General features: G+C 46.6%; 2 protein-coding genes across 6 annotated transcripts in view; one reads left to right on the forward strand and one right to left on the reverse strand.

Moving 5' to 3' along the window:
• Positions 1-647: 647 nt before the first annotated feature.
• UBC (ubiquitin C) lies at positions 648-8726 on the reverse strand. Its single transcript, XM_078780353.1, has 2 exons — positions 8280-8726; positions 648-3584 (listed from the first exon to the last, which is right to left on the reverse strand). The coding sequence occupies exon 2, from the start codon at positions 3576-3578 to the stop codon at positions 837-839; it is 2742 nt and encodes a 913-aa protein (XP_078636479.1). The 5' UTR covers positions 3579-3584; positions 8280-8726; the 3' UTR covers positions 648-836.
• Positions 8727-8810: 84 nt separating this feature from the next.
• The window catches only part of LOC137430170 (nuclear receptor corepressor 1), a 52598-nt gene continuing 33519 nt past the window's right edge, over positions 8811-27889 (forward strand). For 2 of the 5 annotated variants that reach the window (XM_078780361.1, XM_078780357.1), the window contains exons 1-2: positions 8811-8947; positions 20235-20339. In XM_078780361.1, the coding sequence (XP_078636487.1) occupies positions 20241-20339 (99 nt within the window). In that variant the 5' untranslated portion in view covers positions 8811-8947; positions 20235-20240. Of the gene's footprint in view, positions 8948-9531; positions 9616-20234; positions 20340-27889 lie in introns of those variants that run through there. The other 3 variants (XM_078780358.1, XM_078780360.1, XM_078780359.1) reach the window with 3 other exon arrangements.

Raw genomic sequence — 27889 nt, forward strand, 5'->3', positions numbered from 1 at the left:
TTGGAAAGAGCACGCCCATTGACCACTGGAGCCGGAGCTTAGATTAAAATGATATATTACAAAAAAGAGAAAAAACTGGGCACTTGAAAAAGCGGACCAATCGGTCACTGGAGTGGGATAGTATTGAGCCTCAGAAAAGCGAGCACACAGGTCACCAGAAAGAAGTTGGAAAAAAAATGGGGGAAAAAAAACAAAAAAAAAAACAAACGTATTCACCCACACAAGTACCCGTCACCCCCCCCCCCCCCCTCCCAACCCCATCCAATTCGGAGCAAAAAAAGAAAGAAAAAAAAAGTCTCGGTATTGTGAATTCCTCCAGTTACTTTATAAACCAAGACCAATCAATTTTAAATAGAAGAGCACGTTTCCCTCAATTTATCAACCATGACATTAAGTGGCCATAATAAGCATTTCATGAGTGAAGCAAACTTAAACTGCAGAAGTTAGAGCTGGCACTATTGTTACTTTATGGGGGAAACTTGAACCACTGCAACACTTATCTTTCATGAAATTATCAACTCCACATATTTCAATTTAAGTGCCAGGCAAGATGGATAATGGACACCATTCACACTGTACTGTCGAGTACCATTAAATATTTAACATATCACAAGGTCATATTCTAACCTGCCCCAATGACAATTCAGTTTTGTTTTGTTTTTTGTTTGTTTTTATTGAACACCAAGCTTCAACAGAAATTTCAAAACCACAACCATTGGAATGAGCAAGTGATCATATCAGATCCATATTTTTGGACCACCTTGACAACACAGTTAACAACAAATCTTCAACATCAACTTAAAATCATTTATTCAACTTCAGAACAAACATTGAAATTAAATTCCACCACGCAGGCGCAGCACCAAGTGCAGAGTAGACTCCTTCTGAATGTTGTAGTCGGACAAGGTGCGACCATCTTCCAGCTGCTTGCCGGCAAAGATGAGCCGCTGCTGATCGGGTGGGATGCCTTCCTTATCCTGGATCTTGGCCTTCACGTTCTCAATAGTGTCACTGGGTTCCACCTCCAAGGTGATGGTCTTGCCCGTAAGGGTCTTCACAAAGATCTGCATGCCACCACGCAGGCGCAGCACCAAGTGCAGAGTAGACTCCTTCTGAATGTTGTAGTCGGACAAGGTGCGACCATCTTCCAGCTGCTTGCCGGCAAAGATGAGCCGCTGCTGATCGGGTGGGATGCCTTCCTTATCCTGGATCTTGGCCTTCACGTTCTCAATAGTGTCACTGGGTTCCACCTCCAAGGTGATGGTCTTGCCCGTAAGGGTCTTCACAAAGATCTGCATGCCACCACGCAGGCGCAGCACCAAGTGCAGAGTAGACTCCTTCTGAATGTTGTAGTCGGACAAGGTGCGACCATCTTCCAGCTGCTTGCCGGCAAAGATGAGCCGCTGCTGATCGGGTGGGATGCCTTCCTTGTCCTGGATCTTGGCCTTCACGTTCTCAATCGTGTCACTGGGTTCCACCTCCAAGGTGATGGTCTTGCCCGTGAGGGTCTTCACAAAGATCTGCATGCCACCACGCAGGCGCAGCACCAAATGCAGAGTGGACTCCTTCTGAATGTTGTAGTCGGACAAGGTACGACCATCTTCCAGCTGCTTGCCGGCAAAGATGAGCCGCTGCTGATCGGGTGGGATGCCTTCCTTGTCCTGGATCTTGGCCTTCACGTTCTCAATCGTGTCACTGGGTTCCACCTCCAAGGTGATGGTCTTGCCCGTGAGGGTCTTCACAAAGATCTGCATGCCACCACGCAGGCGCAGCACCAAATGCAGAGTGGACTCCTTCTGAATGTTGTAGTCGGACAAGGTGCGACCATCTTCCAGCTGCTTGCCGGCAAAGATGAGCCGCTGCTGGTCGGGTGGGATGCCTTCCTTATCCTGGATCTTGGCCTTCACGTTCTCAATCGTGTCACTGGGTTCCACCTCCAAGGTGATGGTCTTGCCCGTAAGGGTCTTCACAAAGATCTGCATGCCACCACGCAGGCGCAGCACCAAATGCAGAGTGGACTCCTTCTGAATGTTGTAGTCGGACAAGGTGCGACCATCTTCCAGCTGCTTGCCGGCAAAGATGAGCCGCTGCTGATCGGGTGGGATGCCTTCCTTGTCCTGGATCTTGGCCTTCACGTTCTCAATCGTGTCACTGGGTTCCACCTCCAAGGTGATGGTCTTGCCCGTAAGGGTCTTCACAAAGATCTGCATGCCACCACGCAGGCGCAGCACCAAATGCAGAGTGGACTCCTTCTGAATGTTGTAGTCGGACAAGGTGCGACCATCTTCCAGCTGCTTGCCGGCAAAGATGAGCCGCTGCTGGTCGGGTGGGATGCCTTCCTTATCCTGGATCTTGGCCTTCACGTTCTCAATCGTGTCACTAGGTTCCACCTCCAAGGTGATGGTCTTGCCCGTAAGGGTCTTCACAAAGATCTGCATGCCACCACGCAGGCGCAGCACCAAATGCAGAGTGGACTCCTTCTGAATGTTGTAGTCGGACAAGGTGCGACCATCTTCCAGCTGCTTGCCGGCAAAGATGAGCCGCTGCTGATCGGGTGGGATGCCTTCCTTATCCTGGATCTTGGCCTTCACGTTCTCAATCGTGTCACTGGGTTCCACCTCCAAGGTGATGGTCTTGCCCGTGAGGGTCTTCACAAAGATCTGCATGCCACCACGCAGGCGCAGCACCAAATGCAGAGTGGACTCCTTCTGAATGTTGTAGTCGGACAAGGTGCGACCATCTTCCAGCTGCTTGCCGGCAAAGATGAGCCGCTGCTGATCGGGTGGGATGCCTTCCTTGTCCTGGATCTTGGCCTTCACGTTCTCAATCGTGTCACTGGGTTCCACCTCCAAGGTGATGGTCTTGCCCGTGAGGGTCTTCACAAAGATCTGCATGCCACCACGCAGGCGCAGCACCAAATGCAGAGTGGACTCCTTCTGAATGTTGTAGTCGGACAAGGTGCGACCATCTTCCAGCTGCTTGCCGGCAAAGATGAGCCGCTGCTGATCGGGTGGGATGCCTTCCTTGTCCTGGATCTTGGCCTTCACGTTCTCAATCGTGTCACTGGGTTCCACCTCCAAGGTGATGGTCTTGCCCGTGAGGGTCTTCACAAAGATCTGCATGCCACCACGCAGGCGCAGCACCAAGTGCAGAGTAGACTCCTTCTGAATGTTGTAGTCGGACAAGGTGCGACCATCTTCCAGCTGCTTGCCGGCAAAGATGAGCCGCTGCTGATCGGGTGGGATGCCTTCCTTATCCTGGATCTTGGCCTTCACGTTCTCAATAGTGTCACTGGGTTCCACCTCCAAGGTGATGGTCTTGCCCGTGAGGGTCTTCACAAAGATCTGCATGCCACCACGCAGGCGCAGCACCAAGTGCAGAGTAGACTCCTTCTGAATGTTGTAGTCGGACAAGGTGCGACCATCTTCCAGCTGCTTGCCGGCAAAGATGAGCCGCTGCTGATCGGGTGGGATGCCTTCCTTATCCTGGATCTTGGCCTTCACGTTCTCAATCGTGTCACTTGGTTCCACCTCCAAGGTGATGGTCTTGCCCGTGAGGGTTTTCACAAAGATCTGCATTTTGACCTAGGGAGGATGGAAAGGAATATATATTTTTTTAATACAATCTGCACAATTGGGATCAACTTTTGGATCTTATTACCTCCACCACCAAAGGTGGATGGAGGTTATGTTTCACCCTTATCTGTTAGCACGATATTAAAAAAAAACAAAAAAAAAAACAGAACAATGCGACTGTCCCCAATATGCCTCGGCACATTCCCACAACGGGTAGAGATGCCCTCGTTCACAGTCCTAAAAATAAAAAAAAGTTTGATTTAAATACCTTTAGCCGTTTTAAAATATCACATTTTCAGATCGATAGGTGAAAGTTTCACAGAAGGGACTTTTGTTTTTAAATAAACATATTGTTGTGGTTTTTAGAACCCTCCACTTGGTAAATATTTGTAAATGTTCCCTTATAAATAATCCCCTGTAAATACTCCGAATGTTGGTGTAAAGGTCAAAGGTCGCACCCTCGTTCAGCCACGAGCCACACGTAGCAAACCATAGACTTCTTCTTTCGTTATTTCATTAGTATGCGTTTCAGGTAAGGATCTGTTTGCAATAGTTGAATCTGCGTTGTATTAATCAAATAACCTAGGCCCCTTCAATTATTCTCTATCTCTATCTCTATCTCTCCAAAGTGCCAGTAGCCGTATTGCCGTCGTCGCTGCCTTTTGGTTTGTTCCTGCCTGCCGCCATAAGCCACGTGGCAGAAGGGAGAAGGGAGAAGGGAGAAGGGAGGAGGGAGGAGCGGCCAGGAACATAGGCGTGGCCCCATCAACGCGTCACGAGGGGAGGTAACAATGAACCCTCGTGCCCAATCCGGGCTGAGGCGTGTTCACCGGTAGGCGGAGCGAAGCGGGCGCGGTTTGATACGCGAGGCGTGATAAAAGCGCAAGTGCAAAGCCCTTTTACGCAGATGCGGGGGAGATCGGCAGATGCGGGGGAGATCTGCAGATGCGAGGAGAGATCGGCAAACTTGAGAGAACAGCGCAGAGGCGGCGAATGATAAGAACATTGCGCGGGGGATCGCTTGGGACAATCGTGTGATACAAACTGCCGTTGGTTTTGAGAGGGTTCGGCACGCTATACGTACGCGCATTCCAGCCCCTCGCATATGTACGGTCCGGTCGCGTGCCAACAATACGCGAGGCTGCCTGCCGTTCTTCGCCCGCGGACCCGGAGCCTGGACCATCCTCTCGCCTGGAACCATCTGCCTGGACCTTCCCCCCCTACCAGCTACCATTCCGTGTGTCTATTTGTCCTGGGGTCGTGATAAGTTAAGACTGTTTAGATAAGCTTGCCCTATGTCCTTTTATTTCCTTCTTGTGTATATTCTTCTTGCCTTTAGTTTCCTCTTTTAGGTCGTTAATAAATCATATTTGTTCTTCCTTCACCCTTCTTATTCTTAGGTTCCTCTCATCCGATCGCTTGCGTCCTGTCCCCAATTGAGTACCTGTGGCACGATTTGGCCAACCGCTATAATCGGGTTTAGTCCTTTTGTTACTGGCTCGGATCGTGGATTGCTAAACTGCTCGGCAATTACCATCACATCCGCGGTTCGAGCAGGGACTCATCTCCCTGCTTTGCATCTCCCATCCCGCAAAGGAGCGGGATAGTTCCAGGACCGGAGACGGCCAGCTTAACAAGACAAGGGGATTAACCCCCCCTTGCTAACGGGAGTGCCGTACTCCGAGATCCGCAACATTTTGGCTGGTATACCACTTCACCTATGATGCTTTTGCTCCCCATTGGGAGTACTTGACAATGTGCCATGTTTCAAATTTTTCCAGATGTTTCCAAGAAAGAATTTTTTAATTTGCTTTTAATCCAAGATGGCCGCCATACCACGTGACCTGCAACATCACAATTGTCAAACATTCTGCACGGGTGTCACTCCTACCCTGAAAGTTGTCTCAATCGGCCATATGAAAAAAAACAACGAGGTTTAGCCCACAAGGACGGACGGACAACCTATAAACAATGCCTCCAGTGACTGTCGGCAGAAGCATGATAAAGTTATGGACAGATTTTTTTTTTTTTTCTGAATAGGTTGGGTGCATGACTAGTACGAAGTGGTTCGATTTTGGTGAAGATCCAGATCCATCAGTGGGATACAAAATACAATGTAAACTTCAACTAGCAGATGTGTGCGCTCTCCCAAGTGCCGTTCTAGATTTAATGTTTTGTTTAAAGTTGTCGGCTGGACCTAAACTTTAGTTGCTCATTTCAATTGTCATCATTTTGCCAAAATTCGTTTTACTACAATCCATAATGCTGAAGGAATATTGTGATGGCATCCATCCAGAAATGAAAGTTCCAGAAATCCTATTTCTATCAGCTTGCACTCGTTTACCATCAATACCCTGCGATATCAGACAATCAGACAAAATGACTCAGCCGTTTGCAGGAATGGGGAACTGAGTTACACGGCTGAACGGTCCAACGAATTACCCAAATGTAAGTGAACTTACCCAAATGAAAGCACAATGTACCCAAATGTAAGCCGTACTACGTAAAGGGAGGTTATTTTATGCAGTAAAACGTTACGGTGTGCAGTCAGGCCCATAGGGCAATGTGTATGGCCCATAGGGCATTGTGCATTTTTTTTTTCCTGCACCAGATTATAGTTGTTCGGGTTAGGGTTAGTTGTTGTTAGGGTTAGTTGTTGTTAGGGTTAGTTGTTGTTAGGGTTAGTTGTTGTTAGGGTTAGTTGTTGTTAGGGTTAGTTGTTGTTAGGGTTAGTTGTTGTTAGGGTTAGTTGTTGTTAGGGTTAGTTGTTGTTAGGGTTAGTTGTTGTTAGGGTTAGTGAAATTTGGGTAAATCGACATTTGCGAATTTTCATTTGGGTAAATATTCCACATCATTCTGATACAAATAATAACTATAAGAAAGTAGGGTGTAACTTTGATCAAATATTTATACTTCATTAATGTCTAGGATCAACCTATGTGGGTAAACTTACCGCCACCTTGGTCGCTTCAGCACGGATTCATTAATCCTGCAGATGTATACAGTTATGTCTCCCTGGCCTAAAATGGCTGCCACCGATCGGGCCGGTAAAATTTGTAAAATTCCGTTCGCATTCGTTTTCTTGGACGTCAAGAAGCACACCGTAACGTTTTACTGCATAAAATAACCTTACTTTACGTAGTGCGACTTGTATTTGGGTACATTGTGCTTTCATTTCGGTAATTTGTCGGACCCCGGCTGAATCAAAACGCCTATAATGGTGTTGCTCAAGTCCTTGTGCTGCCATAACCTTCATTACAACTTTGGATGCATAAATGACAAGCAAACTAAATAAACAGCATTCAATTTCTATTAAATACAGTTAAAACTTGAACAGCCAATTGTTACCTCCATCCACCTTGTTTTCTCTCCTGTCTGTCTGTACAAGACGTCTCAAAAAATTGGACGAAACTGTGGACAGGTTGTGTGCCAAGGACTAATCGATTCGATTTTGGTGAAGATCTGAATATGGATACGATAATTATTTAATTTTTAAGTGATCCTTCACTATCGAGGGATTGGGTGAAAACCTATATATATATATACACACACATCATGATATTTAAAGTAATGGCTGAGTTATGACTAAACTTGGGGATGAGTTGGTTAGGTGACAAGAACAAGCAGATTAGATTTTGGTTCAGGTCCGAATCCAGATCCGGTCTATCAGTGGGATACAAAAGAAACTGTTGAGCCTGGCGGAGCTCTGTGCTCTCTACCGAGTGCTGTTCTAGTTCAATCATACTTCCAGCTCATTGAAAACTTCCTCCAGTTGCTGCAGTGATCAACTACATTTATGCTCCTGGGCCAAAATTAATCAAGCGATTTAGGTTTGATGAGTGAACAGTTTTACATAGCCCCATATAAATATAACGTCTAATGGGGATAGATCAGGCGAACGAGGTGGCCAAGCACTTGGTCCACGTCCACGGATCCACAAATACGTCATTCAAGAACCGACGCAAATTCCTAACATTAGTATTAGTCGACTTTTGAAACCTGCATTAGGCAACCACTTTACGATGTACTTGGCTTTTTCTTTTACATTGGCCTATTCAACACCGCAACAATTTGCGGTGCATTTTGCGTACGTATTTAATATACGAATTACACTACAATACTGTAAAACAAACAAAAAGTACTATTCGTTCGATACCCATAACATAAAAAAAGTCATAACGATTACCGATTTATTAATTATTAACTCCGCTACAAAAACACCTTCCCACAAACCCAAAAAAAAATTTAAGGAAAATCTCAATCCGCCATCTTCTCAATCCTAAAATGGCCGCCGCGAGAGATTCCACCCGCCAACGTCGGTCACAAAACGAAGGAAAAAAAAAATACTTCATAAAACGCAGAGATTCGAATCGCCTCACATATCGCATTTTAAAATGAGTAAAATTTACACATCGGCCATTTTAACCCGAAACTCGCCATTTAAAACCGGTCGGTTCTAGGTGTTTCGGTCACTCAACGTACATTGCGTCGCGCATCGTTTATTCATCTCCTACTAAAACCTGCACAACCTACGAAGGAATAAATTTAAAACATCCTACATTAACATTGTCCTCACACTTCGACGATAACGTTTAGTGACGGACGTTAAACCCCATTAACGATAAAAACCGGAGACAATTACCCACTCAAAATCAAACGAATTAAATATAATTCTTTTAGAAGCGGAAAAACAAAAATACTTACTTTGTACGTAAGAAGATAGGGCCCAAACACGCAAACTCCACAAGATGCTTTCACGAAACTGGCCTGCGTCCCACACGCAGCGCTGCCCTTTTTATCGAGCGGAGCGCAAGCAATTTAAATGGGCGTGTCAAGATGACGTCACGGAGCCGTTCCATCCAGCACGTTCGACGCGACAAATCCGCATAGCAACAGTTCGATGCCCCTTACTAATATTATTTACTGCCAAGACCATTGTTTGAAGGCAAATATTGAGAGTTTCGGTTAAAGTTAAACCTTTTATTCGGTAATTTATCAGTAATCGTGAAAATAGCTGTCAACTTCCTTTATTATTAAATTCGGTTCAAGTTCTGAAGAGAAACACCTCGTTTAGTTCATTAAAAGGATCCGTTGGTCTGTCCAAGCCCGTTGGTACAAACAACAGCGTGTCTGGGACAAACGACACACTTCGACTCGCATCACGTGACCCCACTCAGGGAAGCGGCGAAAACAACGGGTCACGTGGTCTGCCTGCTTCCAGTTCCAGTTCTGATTCTCAGGTCTGGTCTTGTCCGATCTCATGCGATCTGATTTGATCCCACGTTGCCTGCTCTGATTCCCGGATTATCAGGTCGCAATCAAGTCGAATAAGCCGTATTTCATTCGATTATATCGATCGATCTACGTCTCAGGTAACCACGTTTCAGACCTACGTGAGTGAAGGGCATGCAATTGCACTATAAAAATGGCGGCAGATCTACCTGAATCTTTATCCTACACTTAATTTTTAACCGTTTTTTTCTTGGTGATTATGAAAAGCTCGAATTGTCGAGAATTTATGCTTCCCCAAAGCACAGACGAGAGTTGAAGATCGTTGCGTTCTACAGCACGCCGACAGGGACACATGACATGACATGACAGGACAGGACATGACAGGAACGGTCAGTTAGTTACGCAACTCGTTTGGAAATGGAAATGGCGGTCGCTCGTGTTTCGAACCGTTTGGGCAGGCGACAAGGAGCACAAAATGTGAAGGGGGAAGAAGGGATGGAATGACAAAGAATCCCACTTTCTACCAATTAAATTATTGCGATGGAGAGGTTTGAGGATTGGGCTACACAATGCCGACATATTATTTATTATTATTATATTATACTCTTGTCAGCTTAATAATAATTGAAAAAGAGTACGTACCGATATAGTGCGTTATACATATATCTGGTATGATTAATTAATAATTCAGACGACATCATATATCAATGATAGATTCGTACACAAAACGTATGAAGGGTGACGTGGCCACTGATCTGTGCACTCTGTACTATGGAACCACCGAGACGATGCACGGAGGTAACCTGAGGTAAGAGTGCGGTAACCTGAGGTAAGACTAAGAGTGCGGTAACCTGAGGGAAGAGTGAGGTAACGAGGTAAGAGTGAGGTAACCTGAGGTAAGAGTGAGGTAACCTGAGGTAAGAGTGCGGTGACCTGAGGGAAGAGTGCGGTAACCTGAGGTAAGAGTGCGGTAACCTGAGGTAAGAGTGCGGTAACCTGAGGGAAGAGTGCGGTAACCTGAGGGTAGAGTGCGGTAACCTGAGGTAAGAGTGCGGTAACCTGAGGTAAGAGTACGGTAACCTGAGGTAAGAGTGCGGTAACCTGAGGTAAGAGTGCGGTAACCTGAGGTAAGAGTGCGGTAACCTGAAGGAAGAGTGAGGTAACCTGAGGGAAGAGTGGGATAACCTGAGGGAAGAGTGAGGTAACCTGAGGTAACCTGAGGGAAGAGTGAGGAAACTTGAGGTAAGAGTGAGGTAACGTAACCTCAGTTAAGACAAAGAGTGCGGTAACCTGAGATAGGTGAGGTAACGTAACCTAAGGTAAGACTAAGAGTGTGGTAACCCGAGGACCTCGTGCTGTGCGGTTGCACGTGAATGGCATGCGGTGCGACACGTTGGATCAGGTCAGGAGGCGCAGCCGTTGTGCAATGAGAGTGCGTGATCTAGATCTAATTGGGTTACACTTACATTCCAGCGATCTCTTGGGTAAGAGAATGTTCCAGTTGGTTTATGGGTGGATCTCGTGATAAACGTGGCGTGTTTCACTCAGCACTCAGTTTGTGATCGTGTTGGTAACACGATACATCTGGTACACAAGACACCTGCACAAACAAACACTTGTTATAATTTTCGGAATTTCGTGATACGCCGTGTGTGAACGTGACGGTTTACTCCTCAGTCACATTTGCTCTACGGCTAGGATATGGCGACCGTACCCCCCCCTAAATTGACAGAAACGAGCGGCGGCCGCAGAGTTTCTGAGGTGGCCTCAGGGTGGCCCTAGGGCGTATGGCTATCTTTTACAGGCCGTAGGGGTCGCCGTGGAATTATAGCGCGGAGTTAAAACTTTTTTCATTTCTCGGTCGGCCGTAGCAATTCGACAAGCCGTAGCCATGACAACTGAAAGTGCTGTTATACATATGAAAAAGAACTGGTATATATACCCACTCGTTACCGTCGGTCTGGCCGCACGTTCGCCTTAGGGCCCCCCTGCGGTCGCCTTGCGGGCACCTTGAGGCTACCTTGCGTCTGCCTTGAAAATTATATGGCCACCGCAGGGACACCCTAAGGTCACCGTGCGACATCAAATCAAAGACCGTACGGCACCCCCACGTTTTCGGTCTCCACAATTTCTAAATACCCCGTGCGGCTACCCGAAAAATAAAAACATATGTGACTGCTACATTGTGTGACCGTGGAAATACTGCGGCCACCCTATAATTGCTAGTGGCCGTAGATTTTTTAGACCCTACGGCTGCCGAGCCAAATGTGACTGAAGCATTACGGATTACGAGCCATTTATTTATTGTGTACACACGGCAGGTGAGTTGGAGACGACATTGAGAAAGGGAAATACGACAGGAGAGACAAAGGGGTTCAGCCGCGGGAATGTGTACGGATAAATTGGGGGTAACGCGAGTGTAAGGAGACAAAGGGGGTAGGGAAGTGTGAGGAGAAACAGTGCTCGGCGTGTGTGAGGAGAAACCGTGCTAGGGGAGAGTGTGTGAGGCGAAACAGTGCTAGGAGAGTGTGTGTGGAGAAACAGTGCGAGGAGAGTGTGTGAGGAGAAACAGTGCTAGGAGAGTGTGTGTGGAGAAACAGTGTGAGAGTGTGTGAGGAGAAAGTGCGAGGAGAGTGTGTGAGGAAAAAGTGCGAGGAGAGTGTGTGAGGAAAAAGTGCGAGGAGAGTGTGTGAGGAGAGTGTGAGGAGAAACAGTGCGAGGCGAGTGTGTGAGGAGAGTGTGTGAGGAGAAACAGTGCGAGGAGAGTGTGTGTGGAGAAACAGTGCGAGGAGAGTGTGTGAGGCGAAACAGTGCGAGGAGAGTGTGTGAGGAGAAACAGTGCGAGGAGAGTGTGTGAGGAGAAACAGTGCGAGGAGAGTGTGTGTGGAGAAACAGTGCTAGGAGAGTGTATGGAGAAACAGTGCTCGGAGAGTGTGTGAGGAGAAACCGTGCTGGGAGAGTGTGTGAGGCGAAACAGTGCTAGGAGAGTGTGTGTGGAGAAACAGTGAGGAGAGTGTGAGGAGAAACAGTGCGAGGCGAGTGTGTGTGGAGAAACAGTGCTAGGAGGGTGTGCGAGGAGAAACAGTGCGAGGAGAGTGTGTGTGGAGAAACAGTGCGAGGAGAGTGTGTGTGGAGAAACAGTGCTAGGAGAGTGTGTGTGGAGAAACAGTGCGAGGAGAGTGTGTGTGGAGAAACAGTGCGAGGAGAGTGTGTGAGGAGAAACAGTGCAAGGAGAGTGTGTGTGGAGAAACAGTGCGAGAAGAGTGTGTGAGGAGAAACAGTGCGAGGAGTGTGTGAGGAAAAACAGTGCGAGGAGAGTGTGTGAGGAGAAACAGTGCTGGGAGATTGTGTGAGGAGAAACAGTGCGAGGAGTAACAGTGCTAGGAGAGTGTGTGAGGAAAAACAGTGCGAGGAGAGTGTGTGAGAGGAGAAACAGTGCTGGGAGAGTGTGTGAGGAGAAACAGTGCGAGGAGTGTGTGTGAGGAGAAACAGTGCTGGGAGAGTGTGTGAGGAGAAACAGTGCTCGGAGAGTGTGTGTGGAGAAACAGTGCGAGGAGAGTGTGTGAGAGGAGAAACAGTGCGAGGAGAGTGTGTGAGGAGAAACAGTGCTAGGAGAGTGTGTGAGGAGAAACAGTGCGAGGAGAGTGTGTGAGGAGAGTGTGTGAGGAAAAACAGTGCGAGTAGTGTGTGTGAGGAGAAACAGTGCGAGGAGAGTGTGTGAGGCGAAACAGTGCGAGGAGAGTGTGTGAGGAGAAACAGTGCTGGGAGAGTGTGAGAAGAAAGTGCTAGGAGAGTGTGTGAGGAGAAACAGTGCTAGGAGAGTGTGTGAGGAGAAACAGTGCTAGTAGAGTGCGAGGAGAGTGTGTGAGGAGAAACAGTGCTCGGCGTGTGTGAGGAGAAACCGTGCTAGGAGAGTGTGTGAGGCGCTCAGAGTGTGTGTGAGGAGAAACAGTGCTCGAGTGCTCAGTGTTCGGGTGTTCAGAGCGCTCGAGCGCGAGAGTTCTCAGAGTGTGTGTGAGGAGAAACAGTGCTCGGAGTGTGTGTGAGGAGAAAGTGTTTGGGAGTGTGTGAGGAGAAACAGTGTTGGGGGGGGGGTGTGAGGAGAAAGTGCTAGAAGAGTGTGAGGCGAAACAGTGTGAGGAGAGTGTGTGAGGAGAAACAGTGCCAGGAGAGTGTGTGAGGAGAAACAGTGCTCAGAGAGTGTGTGAGGAGAAAGTGCTGAGAGTGTGTGTGAGGAGAAACAGTGTGAGGAGTGTGTGAGGAGAAACAGTATTGGGTGTGTGTGTGAGGAGAAACAGTATTGGGGGAGTGTGTGAGGAGAAACAGTATTGGGGGAGTGTGTGAGGAGAAACAGTGCGAGGAGAGTGTGAGAAGTGTGTGTGAGGAGAAACAGTGCAAGGAGTGTGTTTGCGGAGAAACAGTGTTCGGAGTGTGTGAGGAGAAACAGTGTTCGGAGTGTGTGTGAGGAGAAACAAAGGGGATATAGGGAAGTGTGAGGAGAAAGTGCTCGGAGAGTGTGTGAAGAGAAGCAATGGGGATATAGGGAAGTGTGAGGAAAAACTGTGCTAGGGGAGTGTGAGGAGAAATAAAGGGGATATAGTGAAGTGTGTGAGGAGAAACAAAGTTAAGGAAGTGTGTGAGGAGAAACAGTGTGAGGAGTAACGGTGTTAGGGGAATGTGTAAGGAGAAACAAGGAGATCGGACCTAAGGGAGTGTGTGAGGATAAACAATGGGTCAGGTGAAGGGGTGTGAGGAGATACAAAGGGGGTTTGGGGAGTGTGTAAGAAGATACAAAGGGGGCTTGGGGAGTGTGTGAGAAGATACCAACCAGGTTCAGGAAGTGTGTGAGGAGATACGAAGGAGGTTAGGGAGTGTGTAAGGAGATAGATAGGGGGCTTGGGGAGTGTGTAAGGAGATACATTGGGGGTTCGGGGAATGTGTAAGTAGAGATAAAATGGGTTAGAGGAGTGTGTGAGTGCAGACAAAGGGGTTTAGGGAGTAGAGACAAAGGGGTTTAGGGAATGTGTAAGTGAAGACAAAGGGGTTAAGGGAGTGTGTGAGTAGAGACAAAGGGGGTTAAGGGAGTGTGTGAGTAGAGACAAAGGGGGTTAAGGGAGTGGGTGAGTAGAGACAAAGGGGGTTAAGGGAGTGTCTAAGTTGAGATGGAGGGGGTTAAGGGAGTGTCTAAGTTGAGACGGAGGGGGTTAAGGGAGTGTCTAAGTTGAGACAAAGTGGGTTAAGGGAGTGTGTGAGTAGAGACAAAGGGGGTTAAGGGAGTGGGTGAGTAGAGACAGAGGGGGTTAAGGGAGTGTCTAAGTTGAGAAGGAGGGGGTTAAGGGAGTGTCTAAGTTGAGACAAAGTGGGTTAAGGGAGTGTCTAGATTGAGACAAAGGGGGTTAGGGCAGTGTGTGAGTAGAGACAAAGGGGGTTAGGGGAGTGTCTAAGTTGAGACAAAGGGGGTTAGGCGAGTTTGTGAGTAGAGACAAAGGGGGTTAGGGGAGTGTAAGTCGAGACAAAGGGGGTTAGGGGAGTTTGTGAGTAGAGACAAAGGAGGTTAGCGGGTTGTGTGGGGAGAGGGAAAGAAGGGAACAAGTTGGGTGGGGGTACGAGTTGGTGGGGGTGCAAGTTGGGTGGGTGTACGAGTTGGTGGGGGTACGAGTTGGTGGGGGTGCAAGTTGGGTGGGGGTACGAGTTGGTGGGGGTACGAGTTGGTGGGGGTGCAAGTTGGGTGGGCATACGAGTTGGTGGGGGTACGAGTTGGTGGGGGTGCAAGTTGGGTGGGCATACGAGTTGGTTGGGGTACGAGTTGGTGGGGGTGCAAGTTGGGTGGGGGTACGAGTTGGTGGGGGTACGAGTTGGTGGGGGTGCAAGTTGGGTGGGGGTACGAGTTGGTGGGGGTACGAGTTGGTGGGGGTACGAGTTGGTGGGGGTGCAAGTTGGGTGGGGGTACGAGTTGGTGGGAATGAGAAGCGGCGTGTATGGACAGGAATGGGAGTCGGGACGCATAAAACTGGCTGAAGTTGGGAAAGTCCATATTCAAAATGGAGGACCATTGGGAAAGCTCTGGCTCATGGTGGAAATGTCCTACCTGAGCCTTGTCAACTCAGCAGCTATACTATCTGTAGTATTATATCATTTTAAATAAGCTGTACTTCGGTACAAAAGACAAAGCATGTCCATCATAGCATCATCATGACATGGTGTTTTGATAAAACGGAATACTGAACTGATCAAAAGTTTCATTCGAAGTTTGAACCCATATTTTTTTGGTCCAAGAACAACACTCATGTTTAACTGGGAATTTAGGTTTCTAATGGGATTGCCTGGCTTTTTCGGATTTGTCGGGTTGATGTAAAAAATTTATTTGGAAGTCTATTTCAGACATAATGAAGCTTAAAAGTTTTATTGAGAGTTTTGCGTCTGTACCTGGAAAGACTATGCTTGGTGGCTTTGCTGACGTACTGCACCATATGGGAGGGATCCAGAAATAATTTCCACGTTTACATACATAAGAATGCATCGTCCCAAACACACCAAAATGATCTGATCCGATGTGCAGTACCATACTTTGTGAAAGAGCATTTGTTTCTGCACAAGCAGTTTGTAGGCCTGGGGTCATGCTGGGTGGTTTGCCATTGCCTTCCCACTCTTACTCGCCCACTCTTTGCGGAGGACACCGCATCTCAGATCATTTTCCATCAGGACACCAGATCAGGACACCGCAATTGATCAGGACCGATCTGCACCATACCGATCAGGATCGGATTTTGGGATCCGCATTTTGGGATCTATAACGTCCACCAAATAATGCCAATATATGGGACACCGGGATGACAGTTTATAGCTGGGTCGGGATTCGAACCTGGGTGAGACCGTTTAGAGGCGAGTGTGCGTACCCCTAGACATCTCGGGCCTAGGCCTGAAGCCATCCTGGCAGCACACCAAACTAATAGCATGTACCTTTTTGAGGTTATGTGTTTGAGCGGTACGTTTCATATTAAAACTTGCGTGGTCTCCAATAAACAAACTTGGATCGCACCTGATCAAAAATTGGTCGCAACTGTGGAATGTTGAAGAACAATATTTTGTACAGGTGTGGTTGTTTACTTGGGTTCGATAATCAGTGCAACATCAACAGGTATTTGTGGTATGCAGTGTTTATGATGTATCTCCCCTGGTTTTATTGAGTTTGTTTTTTTGGGATACAAAGTCAAGGCTCATGGAAGAGCTGGGATGCTCGGACGCAACATAACAAAAGGAACAGTAGAAAGAGAGGGAGAAGCACCAACAGCAGGGTTGAAGGATAAAATAGAGGAAGACTTGGACAAATGAGGGATGTGGGGAGGAAAGAGTAGTAGGCAAGGATGCATGGGGTGGACAAGAAGGCTACACTTCTTTTGGATTTTAAGAATGCATCACATGTATAAATGTACTCAATATTTTATTGTGATGTCACATGGTCACAGAGGTTTCCATGGTTGCATTTTTTCTCATATTAAGGGTGTAGTACTGGTGAAAAATTGAGAAAACTACATAGGTACCTTGGAGAGGCCTTTACACAAAAACAAAGTCAAGTTAATATCTAATTTTCAGTTTTTCTTGAAAGATATAATCTTGGCTTTAACTCAGACCAGTTTCAACGCTTCTTTGTCATATTACATGCATATAATTTGCATAAATTAGACCATCAATAAAAAACAAGGAAAAACAAAGAACACATTTCTACTTCTATCTTCTATGTCAGGACACCGCATTACACTCCAGTACAAAATCCTCCTCTTGACATACAAAGCCCTCCATAACCTGGCCCCATCCTACCTGGCTGACCTCCTCTCCAGACACACTCCCACCCGCAACCTCCGCTCTGCTGGTACCAACCTCCTGACCCCCTCCATCCGGACCAAATTCAGATCCTGGGGGGACAGGGCCTTCTCCATCGCTGCTCCCACCCTCTGGAACTCACTACCTCACACCACCAGAGACTCCTCCTCACTCACCACATTCAAAACATCACTAAAGACCCACCTGTTCAACACTGCATTCAACATTCAACCCACAGCATTTAACCCCTGACTATCTCTTCTCCTTCTCCCTCCTTTTGCTTTAAATATTTCCCGATTGATTCTTGTCTTTTTGCAATTGTTGTTTTCATGTTTTGTTATGCATTATGTTTTCCACTCTGTCAAAGCGCCTTTGGGCTTCTTGAAAAGCGCTATACAAAATAAATGAATTATTATTATTATTATTACTAGGGCGTGCCCGCACGTACGGGCACGCCCGTACGTGCTTGCCCGTACGTGCGTGCAAAAAAACATGCGTGCAAACAACAACAACAAAAAAAAACTTTGAAACCACGTGGCAGTAACGACCACAGAACCCCCCCCTCTATTTACATGAAATGGTTTGGTCCATTCGCAACGACCACAGAACCCCCCCCTCTATTTACATGAAATGGTTTGGTCCATTCGCAAAGCCAAAGCGAACGGCTTGCGAGTACGGTGACCATACCTTGGGAACCACTTGTCCGATTAATTTCAAACCTTGAAAAGGCACATCCTCGGGTCCCCAGCAATATACCTGGCAAGTTTCAAGTATATCGGACCGGTAGTTGTCGAGAAACAGCGGTCGCATACAGACAGACAGACACACACACACACAGAGATTACTGGAATTATAGATAGACTAGGGCGTGCCCGCACGTACGTGCTTGCCCGTACGTGCGTGCAAAAAAGCATGCGTGCAAACAACAACAACAAAAAAAAACTTTGAAACCACGTGGCAGTAACGACCACAGAACCCCCCCTCTATTTACATGAAATGGTTTGGTCCATTTGCAAAGCCAAAGCGAACGGCTTGCACGTGGCAGTAACGACCACAGAACCCCCCCCCCCCCCCCTCTATTTACATGAAATGGTTTGGTCCATTCGCAAAGCCAAAGCGAACGGCTTGCGAGTACGGTGACCATACCTTGGGAACCACTTGTCCGATTAATTTCAAACCTTGAAAAGGCACATCCTCGGGTCCCCAGCAATATACCTGGCAAGTTTCAAGTATATCGGACCGGTAGTTGTCGAGAAACAGCGGTCGCAGACAAACACACACACACACACACAGACACACACACATACACACAGAGATTACTGGAATTATAGATAGACTAGGACGTGCCCGTACGTGGCGTACCCGTAACCGTACCGTACCCGGAACCGTACCCGTACCGTACCCGTACCCGTAATGAATATGTACAAAATATAAATATGTATGTACTACAATCGATCGTACCTTACAACAATCAACACAGATTGCAACGTCAAATAAATGAATACGCTCTCAAATGTGCCGTCCGAGGCAGCGTCTGCTCGCCACGTTCAGCGTCACTATGACTATCCGTAAGTCCGGAAGTGACGTCCTCATTTGACTGTCCGGAAGGTCGCATATCGCAGTTACGATGAATCGCAAATTAGTTTTAATTAGTTGTAAAACATAGTTTAACGCCAACATAGTTTGCCAACGTGAAATAAATGAATACGCTCTCAAATGTGCCGTCCGAGGCAGAGTCTGTTCGCCACGTTCGGCACACGTGATAGCTCGCTGCTCTCTGATTGGTTGAATCGTTTTTTGGACATAGCTCGGTAACTACTTGTCCGATTAATATGAAACCTTGAAAAGGCACATCCTCGGGTCCCCAGCAATATACCTGGCAAGTTTAAAGTATATCGGACCCGTGGTTGTCGAGAAACAGCGGTCACAGACAAACACACAGACATACACACATACACACACACAGAGATTACTGGAATTATAGATAGACTAGGGCATGCCCGTACTATATCTATATCTAAAATTATATCCCCCCCCTCTATTTACATGAAATGGTTTGGTCCAAAGCGAACGGCTTGCGAGTACGGTGACAATCCCCCCCCCCTCTATTTACATGAAATGGTTTGGTCCAAAGCGAACGGCTTGCGGAGTTTGGTAAAGAAATCGCCATAGCATGCACAAACGCGCAGGAAAGCGAAAGAATCGCAAATTAGTTTTAATTAGTTTTAAAACATCGTTTAACGCCAACATAGCGGCAACATAGTTTGCCAACGTGAAATAAATGAATACGCTCTCAAATGTGCCGTCCGAGGCAGAGTCTGTTCGCCACGTTCGGCACACGTGATAGCTCGCTGCTCTCTGATTGGTTGAATCGTTTTTTGGACATAGTTCCGTAACTACTTCTCCGATTAATATGAAACCTTGAAAAGGCACATCCTCGGGTCCCCAGCAATATACCTGGCAAGTTTCAAGTATATCGGACCCGTGGTTGTCGAGAAACAGCGGTCACAGACAAACAAACACACACACAGACACACACACACACACACAGAGATTACTGGAATTATAGATAGACTAGGGCGTGCCCGTACGTGGGTGCAAAAAAACATGCATGCAAACAACAACAACAAAAAAAAACTTTGAAACCACGTGGCAGTAACGACCACAGAACCCCCCCTCTATTTACATGAAATGGTTTGGTCCATTCGCAAAGCCAAAGCGAACGGCTTGCGAGTACGGTAGAACCCCCCCCCCCCCCCCCTCTATTTACATGAAATGGTTTGGTCCATTCGCAAAGCCAAAGCGAACGGCTTGCGAGTACGGTGACCATACCTTGGGAACCACTTGTCCGATTAATTTCAAACCTTGAAAAGGCACATCCTCGGGTCCCCAGCAATATACCTGGCAAGTTTCAAGTATATCGGACCCGTGGTTGTCGAGAAACAGCGGTCACAGACAAACACACACACACACACACACACACACACACACAGACACACACACATACACACAGAGATTACTGGAATTATAGATAGATTATGTCACCTATCATTCTTTTCACACAAAACTTGGTACATGTATTATACATGTGTTACTCTACTACCTGATGAGAGGATTTTGTGAAATTATGTCAAATGTTCACTAATTAGCTAATTATGCCAATTACCAGATAAAACTTGGTTGTCCTTCAATAAATCCACAATGGCTACTCCTATAAACAAAAGCCTTCATCATTTTAAAGGAAGTGATATTCTGAATATCCTGTCCAAATTTCAGCCCAAAAGAATGATGCAAATTTAAAGTTATAACAAATTTCATGCAAAATATTATATTTCTTGTAAATTGCGTGTAAAGATAACAATAATTAGGGTTACTTCTATGACCTCTAATAGCATGGTTCTTGTTTATAAAACTATAAGGAAACTGTTCAGCTAAAAAATAAAAAATAAAAATCACCTGTTCACCAGTACTGCACCGTTAAGAGAAGGAATGCGTGGCATTGATCATGACAAATGGCTTGAGGTTTTCCTCTGTGGAGGTCATTTGAGGCCCTCTATAAATTCCGTGAGCAAGGAAGCATAACTTTATCCTTCACTCTCCAAATAGGAAGCGATGTCAGGAGAGCTTGTGGAACATCGAGGTGGGTGTCACTGTGGTGCAGTTCGTTTTGTGGTGGGGACTCCCTCTCATCTCCTTGTCTTGGACTGCAAGTAAGTTCCCTAAATCAACAACATGTGTTTGTCAAGAACGGTGGAATTATTTTCCATTAACTGAAAGCCAATAAGGGTATGTTAACTGCCGTGGGAAGTGAGATTGAAGTTTCATGGCATTCCAATCTTCAGTGGGATTCCACCAACCACATGAGAATTTTTGACCATTGATCTTTGCTCTGGTCTCTTTGGTCCCTTCGATCATCGCTGACACTTGATCTGTCCCCTTTGACTTTGGACACATTTCCATCACTATTTAAACACTCCATCCAACAATCCAACAAACACTCCATCCAACTCACCTCACTCCCATGGTGGTTAAAATGCCCTTGTCGACCTTACAATGATATACAAGAAACTTTGATCCAGCAGGAGGCCATTTGGCTTATTATGCTTGTGCCATATCAACACTACCTTACATTGATTCAACTAGTGAGGTACCCGTGCTACGCATGGGTGGGAGGCCAGAAGCAAACAGACAATGCAGAAACGGCGAATGCTAAAACATGAAACCAATAAATTCCACATTCCTGTAGCACCTTCAGTCGCACGTCAAACATGGACAGCAAGTTCGTGAAGGACTTCCATGAAAAACGTACCCATTGGCAAACAAATGGGTAGTCAATGACGAATCTGCATATGGTGATCCGCGAATTCACGTTTAGAAAGTAGAAACCGTCACGGCATTTCGTCATTCACTTGAACTCGATATCTCTTTTTTAATTCCAAACAGCATAACTCCAATCACAAATGAAATAACATTAATATAAAAAATAAACTTTTAACAACATTCGTGACATAAACAAATATTTAAATCCTGATGTGAAGTTCCGTACGGTTGGGTGAATACAATTACGAATTCAAAATCGTAATTGTATTCACTCAATTCCAATCATCAATTTATACTTTAACAAAACGATTAACACAATTAACGTTTAACGATTTAACATTACGATTGAATGACGGTTGTATTGGGATATTATCAAACCCACGCATTGCCAGCATCTGTCCACTTCCGGATTCGCTGCAGGTTCATAATTGTCATCAAAATCTAAACAGTATTTGTAGAATTTCAATAAAAGCCACATCACTGTTCACATCGGTAAATATTATTCCATCGTGTTTGGAAAAACTGTAAAACTTGGAAAACTTGGAAAAACAATATAGCCTATTTTACTCCCAGGGGTCCCAGGAATACCCACCCAAAATATTGTTGCGATCGGTTGAGCCGTTTTTGCGGTACCTTCGAACGGACAGACGGACATTTGGTGAATTATAGTAAGATATATCGGTTTATCAAGCCAATTTCAGTTGGTGGGCGGAGGGTTGGAGGGATGGAAAGGAGAACAGTAGGGCAGGCACAGCAACATCACCATCACCAGTCTTACTCATATCCCCAATGCTTTTACAGCATGAGTCACAAGTTCCAGGACATAGTTTTAGCTGCTTATACAAGATGTGTTGATTTTATAGACGAGGCTGAGCCACAAGCCCCTGGAGTAATAACAAAACAAACAACAACATGCATTTTAAAGGCCATTTTCCCTGCTAGAGCGGGGGTTAGCCTTGCGGTCCCCATGACAATCTTCTCCATTTTGCCCTATTTTCTGCATCTCTCCTTGTTAACCCCCTTGCCCGCATTTCTTCTTCCACCATCTTTAGCCAAGTCTTTCTCGGTCTTCCCCGTCCTCTACTTCCTTCTACATTCATTTCCATCACTCTTCTCAACCAGTCACTTTCATCCTTCCTCAACACATGACCAAACCATCTCAACCTGTTCCTCTTCACAGCATCAATCACAGGCTCTATTCCCATCATCTTTCGCAATTCATCATTTGTCTTCCTCTCTGTCAACGATACTCCGCACATCCATCGAACCATTCGCATTTCTACCCTTTCCAACCTTCGTTGCTGCTCTACGTTCATTACCCATGTCTCGCTCCCATAAATCATAACACTTCTCACACATGCAGCATATACCTTTCCCTTCAGCTTCAACGACACTCCCGTCCTCATCAGCACGCCACTCAGTTCCCGAAACTTCTTCCATGCACATCTCACTCGAGCAACCGTTGCCGAGTCTGATCCACCTTCTCCATTCAGCATGTCTCCGAGGTAGCAAAATGTTTTCACACCTTCCAGCTTCACGCCGTCTCCAAGATCCAACTCAACATTTCCTCCATCTGCAGTTCCCTCTGTGCACACCTTACATTTGAATGTAGCTGCCACACTGGTAAATGACCCTCTCAGACCACTACATTTTTGATGAACCCACTCAGCGCACATTGTACATTGAATGGAGTTCACTTCGACATCCTTCCGACACACAGCACAGGGCCACTTCCCAGTTCTTTCCACCTCACCACATGCTTTACCACTTGCCATCACCTTCGTCTTTCCGATATTCAACTTCAGACCTTTTGTCTCCATACATTCCTTCCACTTGTTCATCTTTTCCTTCAGTCCATCCATACTTTCCGCAATCAACACCAGATCACCTGCATACAACAACTCCCATGGTAAACCCTCCTTTACGTTCTGAGCCAGCACCTCCATCACAGCTACAAATAGTAGTGGACTTAGTACCGACCCCTGATGCACTCCCACATTCACCTCAAACTCACCACTGTTCCCGTCCTTCGTCCTTACAGCAGTGCGTGCTCTTTTGTACATTGCCATCACGACTCTGATCAACCATTCCTCCACTCCTAACTTCCTCAATGCCCATGTCAATACTTTGCGTGGAACCCTATCGAATGCTTTCTCCAGATCAACAAACCCAAGAAACAACTTCTTCCTCTTCTCCATGTACTTCTCGTGTAAATGCCTCACAATGAAAAGCACGTCTGTCGTTCCTCTTCCTGGCATAAATCCAAACTGCATTTCGTCGATCTTCACTTTCTTCCTCATCCTCCTCTCCAAGACCCTTTCCAATACCTTCATTCCATGCTCCAATAACTTTATCGCTCGGTACGAGCCACACTCCAGAGTCCAGAGGGTCACCTTTCCCCTGGTATAGAGGGATGAGGCTACTCAGTTCCCAAGCCACTGGAATGTGGCCTTCTTTCACCACCAGATTACAGATCTCTGTCATTCTCTTCACACCCCAACTTCCTGCTGCCTTCAACATATCTCCCACAACTCCCGTCGGCCCTCCCGCTTTTCTACTCTTCATTGCTTTTATCGCTTCCTCAACTTCCTTCTCAGTTATCTTCTCTGCCGGTCCTAAAACTGGGTTACTCTCAATGTTGCCATCCCATTCATTCTCTGTATTCAACAGCATTTCCATATGTGTTTTCCATCTTCCTTTAATTCCATCTGGGTCCACAACGATTTGTCCCACGTCATCCTTCAAGCAACTCATCCCCATCACATCACACCTCTCTTTCGCCATCTGCTTTGCAATCCTGAATACTGCTCTCTGACCCTCTTCCGAATCCAAGCGTTCTCCGAACATTTTCCTACATGCCTGCTGCGCCTTTGCTCCCTCTTTCTTTGCAGCCTTCTTGGCTGCCTTATAACTTTCATGCTCTGCTGTTTCTGCTCCCATACCCTTCGCCTTCTGCCACTCCTTGAACTTCTTCCTCTTCTCGTCAATCCTCTTTCCAACTTCATCATCCCACCTCCATGTTTCCGAGTGCCTCAGTGGTCCTTTTGTCCATCCACATACCTCACCAACGGCTCCCAACAGACTAGCTTTCATTGACATCCAACCACTTTCAAGCTCAACCACATCATCCTCTACCCTACTCAGCCTCTCTTTTAATGCCTCCCTTACTGTCACCTCTTTCAACCTCCACACCTTCATTCTCGGTTGGTACTTCACCCGCCGAGCTCTCCTCGCACCTTTCACTCTTATGTCGCAGACAACCAAGTGGTGCTGTGAAACAGCCTCCTCCCCCGGGATCACCTTTGTGTCCCGGAGGTGCCCCCTATCTCGCCTACGCACCATCAGGTAGTCAACGGTTGTCGTCGACCCACCTGACGTGCATGTAACAAGCTTATTATCCTCTTTCTGGAACTGAGTATTACAAATCAACAAATCAGCTCCATCAGCAAACTCCAAAATCCTTTCACCTTCTCCATTTCTCACACCATATCCGTAACCCCCATGAACGCCCTCAAAACCATCCATACTCCTTCCCACATGTCCATTTAGGTCTCCTCCTACCACAACAACTTCCTCATCTTTCACGTTTTCCATCAGCTTCTCTATCGCACACCACAACTTGTTCTTCTCTTCATCGCTCCGACCAACCTGCGGAGCATATCCCGAGATGACGTTCACCAAGAGCTTCAATCATCATTTTCACCATCATCAACCTATCACTCACTCTAGTCACACTCACCACACTGTCTACAAACTCCTCAGAAAACAGGACACCAACACCATCCACGCCCTCCAGGCACCCTTGCCTCACAAACTTGTATTTCTGTCCCTGCCTACCCTTCACCATTCTCACACCACTTCCCTTCCATCTCGTCTCTTGCACACAACATATGTCCACTCTTCTTCTGACCAATACTTCCACCACTTCTCCTGATCTCCTTGTCATTGTCCCTACATTCCATGTCCCAAACCTCAGAAGCCGATCTCCACTTCGGGCTGTACCCTGCCCATATGTAGTTGTAATTGTCATGGTTCTCTTTTTGAGGCAATGTTTTTATGGCCAGATGCCCTTCCTGACGCCGACCCTCTTAGTCGTCTCTTACGACATGCAGGGATACGGTGTACCTATTCTAATCCAGGGTACACACTGGGAAACGTTTAAAACATGGAAATTCTGGGGGCGGCGGGGGAGGGTCAGGGGGGCATCATGGCTGCGGGGGCCCCGTCAGCACCACGCCACGGCGGCCCGGTCAGCACCACACCACGTCGGCCCGGTCAGCAACACACCACGTCGACCCAGTCAGCACCACACCACGTCGGCCCGGTCAGCACCACACCACGTCGGCCAGCACCACACCACGAGGACCGGCGGGGACTTGGCTGAAGGTGTGCAGCACCACACCATGGCAGCCCGGTCAGCACCACACCACGGCGGCCCGGTCAGCACCACACCACGGCGATATTGTGCGCTGGTCTCGACCTCCATCACGATATCCTTGTCTATCCTTGTTTAAATATGTCTATCCTCGATATCCTTGTTTAAAATACCTTGATGCTGTTTAAAATACCTTGATGCTGTTAAAAAATACCTTTAGTTGGTGTAGTATACTGCTTTATTCTACCAGGTGAGTGCCCAGAGGGTATTGCCCCTATTTTTTTGTTTTAAAATCCTCCCAGTGGGATTTTGCTTTGGTTTTCAATGGAGGAAATGTGATGTGTGTGGTGATGTGACTGGAAACCCAAGCCACCAAACCTCCATTCTAATTTAATTTATTTTCATTCTTTTTTATTGCCCACGTGAAACATGGAAATTTTTCATCCACTGGCCATTCAATTCAAAACAGGTGCATCACATCCATCACAAAAATATACATGAAGTGGGTGTGATGGGTCTCACATTATCCTGTGCACCTTCAACACATCATACAATGTACAAATTGAGGGAAGGTTTGTCCAATCTGGTATTACACGCTGAACAATCTTCCTGGGTATTTCCAATTTCTTCGCTTTCTCTTTTGACAAATTACCAAATGTCAAATTGAAAGGAGGAATACGATGAATAAAGACTGATAGAAGACCACTCCTTTTGCATCTTCAGATGCAGAGAGCTGCTAAAGCAGTTTCCTAAGCTGTTGGGCACAATCCTGGACAGGTCGCCACTCCGACACAGGAATGAATGGTTCATTCTTCCTTGTTACCTGGGGCTCATTTTGCCGACCTCGGAAAGACGACAGCTTGAGTCAACCCACCTGGTGTTAACTCAACAGCATGACAGGGGCTTGAACTCAGAACCCTGACATCTTAAGCTAGCCACCTTAACCGTTAAGCCACCAGGCTTTTCAAAGGACTGATAGGAAAACACTAAAATGCTATTATCGAAAGGAAACTCTCAATTTCCTTAGAAAGGATCGTATTTGGTTTCCTTTACCGACCAACACTTGGGAATTTTTGCTTCATTTTAATTGGCTTTTTAATAATTTTTATAATTTTAATTTCGGTAAATTGGCATTTACCTATACTCAAAAACTTGTTTGATTATTCATGATCATGGTATCAAAGGGTCATGGCCACCACTAAATGGTGAAAATCAAAAATCATTTTATTTGTCTTGTTGCCATAAAGAACGAAATAAAGACAGTCATACCAGTCTGTAGGTACCAGTTCACTGGTAATTCCCTGCTTGTCGTTAAAGGCGGCAAAAAGGGTTGGCGTCAGGAAGGGCATCCGGCCGTAAAACATTGCTTCAAAAAGGGGACCGAAAAACAACAACAACCACAGTTCCCGAAAAAGGCCAACCCCCGCTTTGCGGGGAAAAAATGGCCTCTAAAGGTGGTTTTTATACCAGTCTGTAGGTGAGATAGGGGGCACCTCCGGGACACAAAGGTGATCCCGGGGGAGGAGGCTGTTCCACAGCACCACTTGGTTGTCTGCGACATAAGGGTGAAAGGTGCGAGGAGAGCTCGGCGGGTGACGTACCAACCGAGAATGAAGGTGTGGAGGTTGAAAGAGGTGACAGTGAGGGAGGCATTAAAAGAGAGGATGAGTATGGTGGAGGATGATGTGGTTGAGCTTGAAAGTGGTTGGATGTCAATGAAAGCTAGTCTGTTGGGAGCCGTTGGTGAGGTATGTGGATGGACAAAAGGACCACCAAGGCACTCGGAAACATGGTGGTGGGATGATGAAGTTGGAAAGAGGATTGACAAGAAGAGGAAGAAGTTCAAGGAGTGGCAGAAGGCGAAGGGTACGGGAGCAGAAACAGCAGAGCATGAAAGTTATAAGGCTGCAAAGAAAGAGGTAGCAAAGGCGCAGGAGGCATGGAGGAAAATGTTCGGAGAACGCTTGGATTCGGAAGAGGGTCAGAGAGCAGTATTCAGGATTGCAAAGCAGATAGCGAAAGAGAGGTGTGATGTGATGGGGGTGAGTTGCTTGAAGGATGAAGTGGGACAAATCGTTGTAAACCCAGATGGAATTAAAGGAAGATGGAAAAGATATATGGAAATGCTGTTGAATACAGAGAATGAATGGGATGGCAACAAAGAGAGTAACCCAGTTTTAGGACCGGCAGAGAAGATAACTGAGAAGGAAGTTGACGAAGCAATAAAAGCAATGAAGAGTAGAAAAGCGGGAGGGCCGACGGGAGTTGTGGGAGATATGTTGAAGGCAGCAGGAAGTTGGGGTGTGAAGAGAATGACAGAGATCTGTAATCTGGTTGTGAAAGAAGGCCGCATTCCAGTGGATTGGGAACTGAGTACCCTCGTCCCTCTATACAAGGGGAAAGGTGATCCTCTGGACTCTGGAGTGTGACTCATACCGAGCGATAAAGTTATTGGAGCATGGAATGAAGGTATTGGAAAGGGTGTTGGAGAGGAGGATAAGGAAGAAAGTGAAGATCGACGAAATGCAGTTTGGATTTATGCCAGGAAGAGGAATGACAGATGCGC

The sequence above is a fragment of the Myxine glutinosa genome, chromosome 6 (genome assembly GCF_964187855.1).
Source record: "Myxine glutinosa chromosome 6, kmMyxGlut1.1, whole genome shotgun sequence".
NCBI classification, from domain to species: domain Eukaryota; kingdom Metazoa; phylum Chordata; class Myxini; order Myxiniformes; family Myxinidae; genus Myxine; species Myxine glutinosa.

What these genes read in the sequence shown, in the direction of transcription:
- UBC (XM_078780353.1), bottom strand. Translation starts at nt 3,578, where the DNA reads ATGCAGATCTTTGTGAAAACCCTCACGGGCAAGACCATCACCTTGGAG.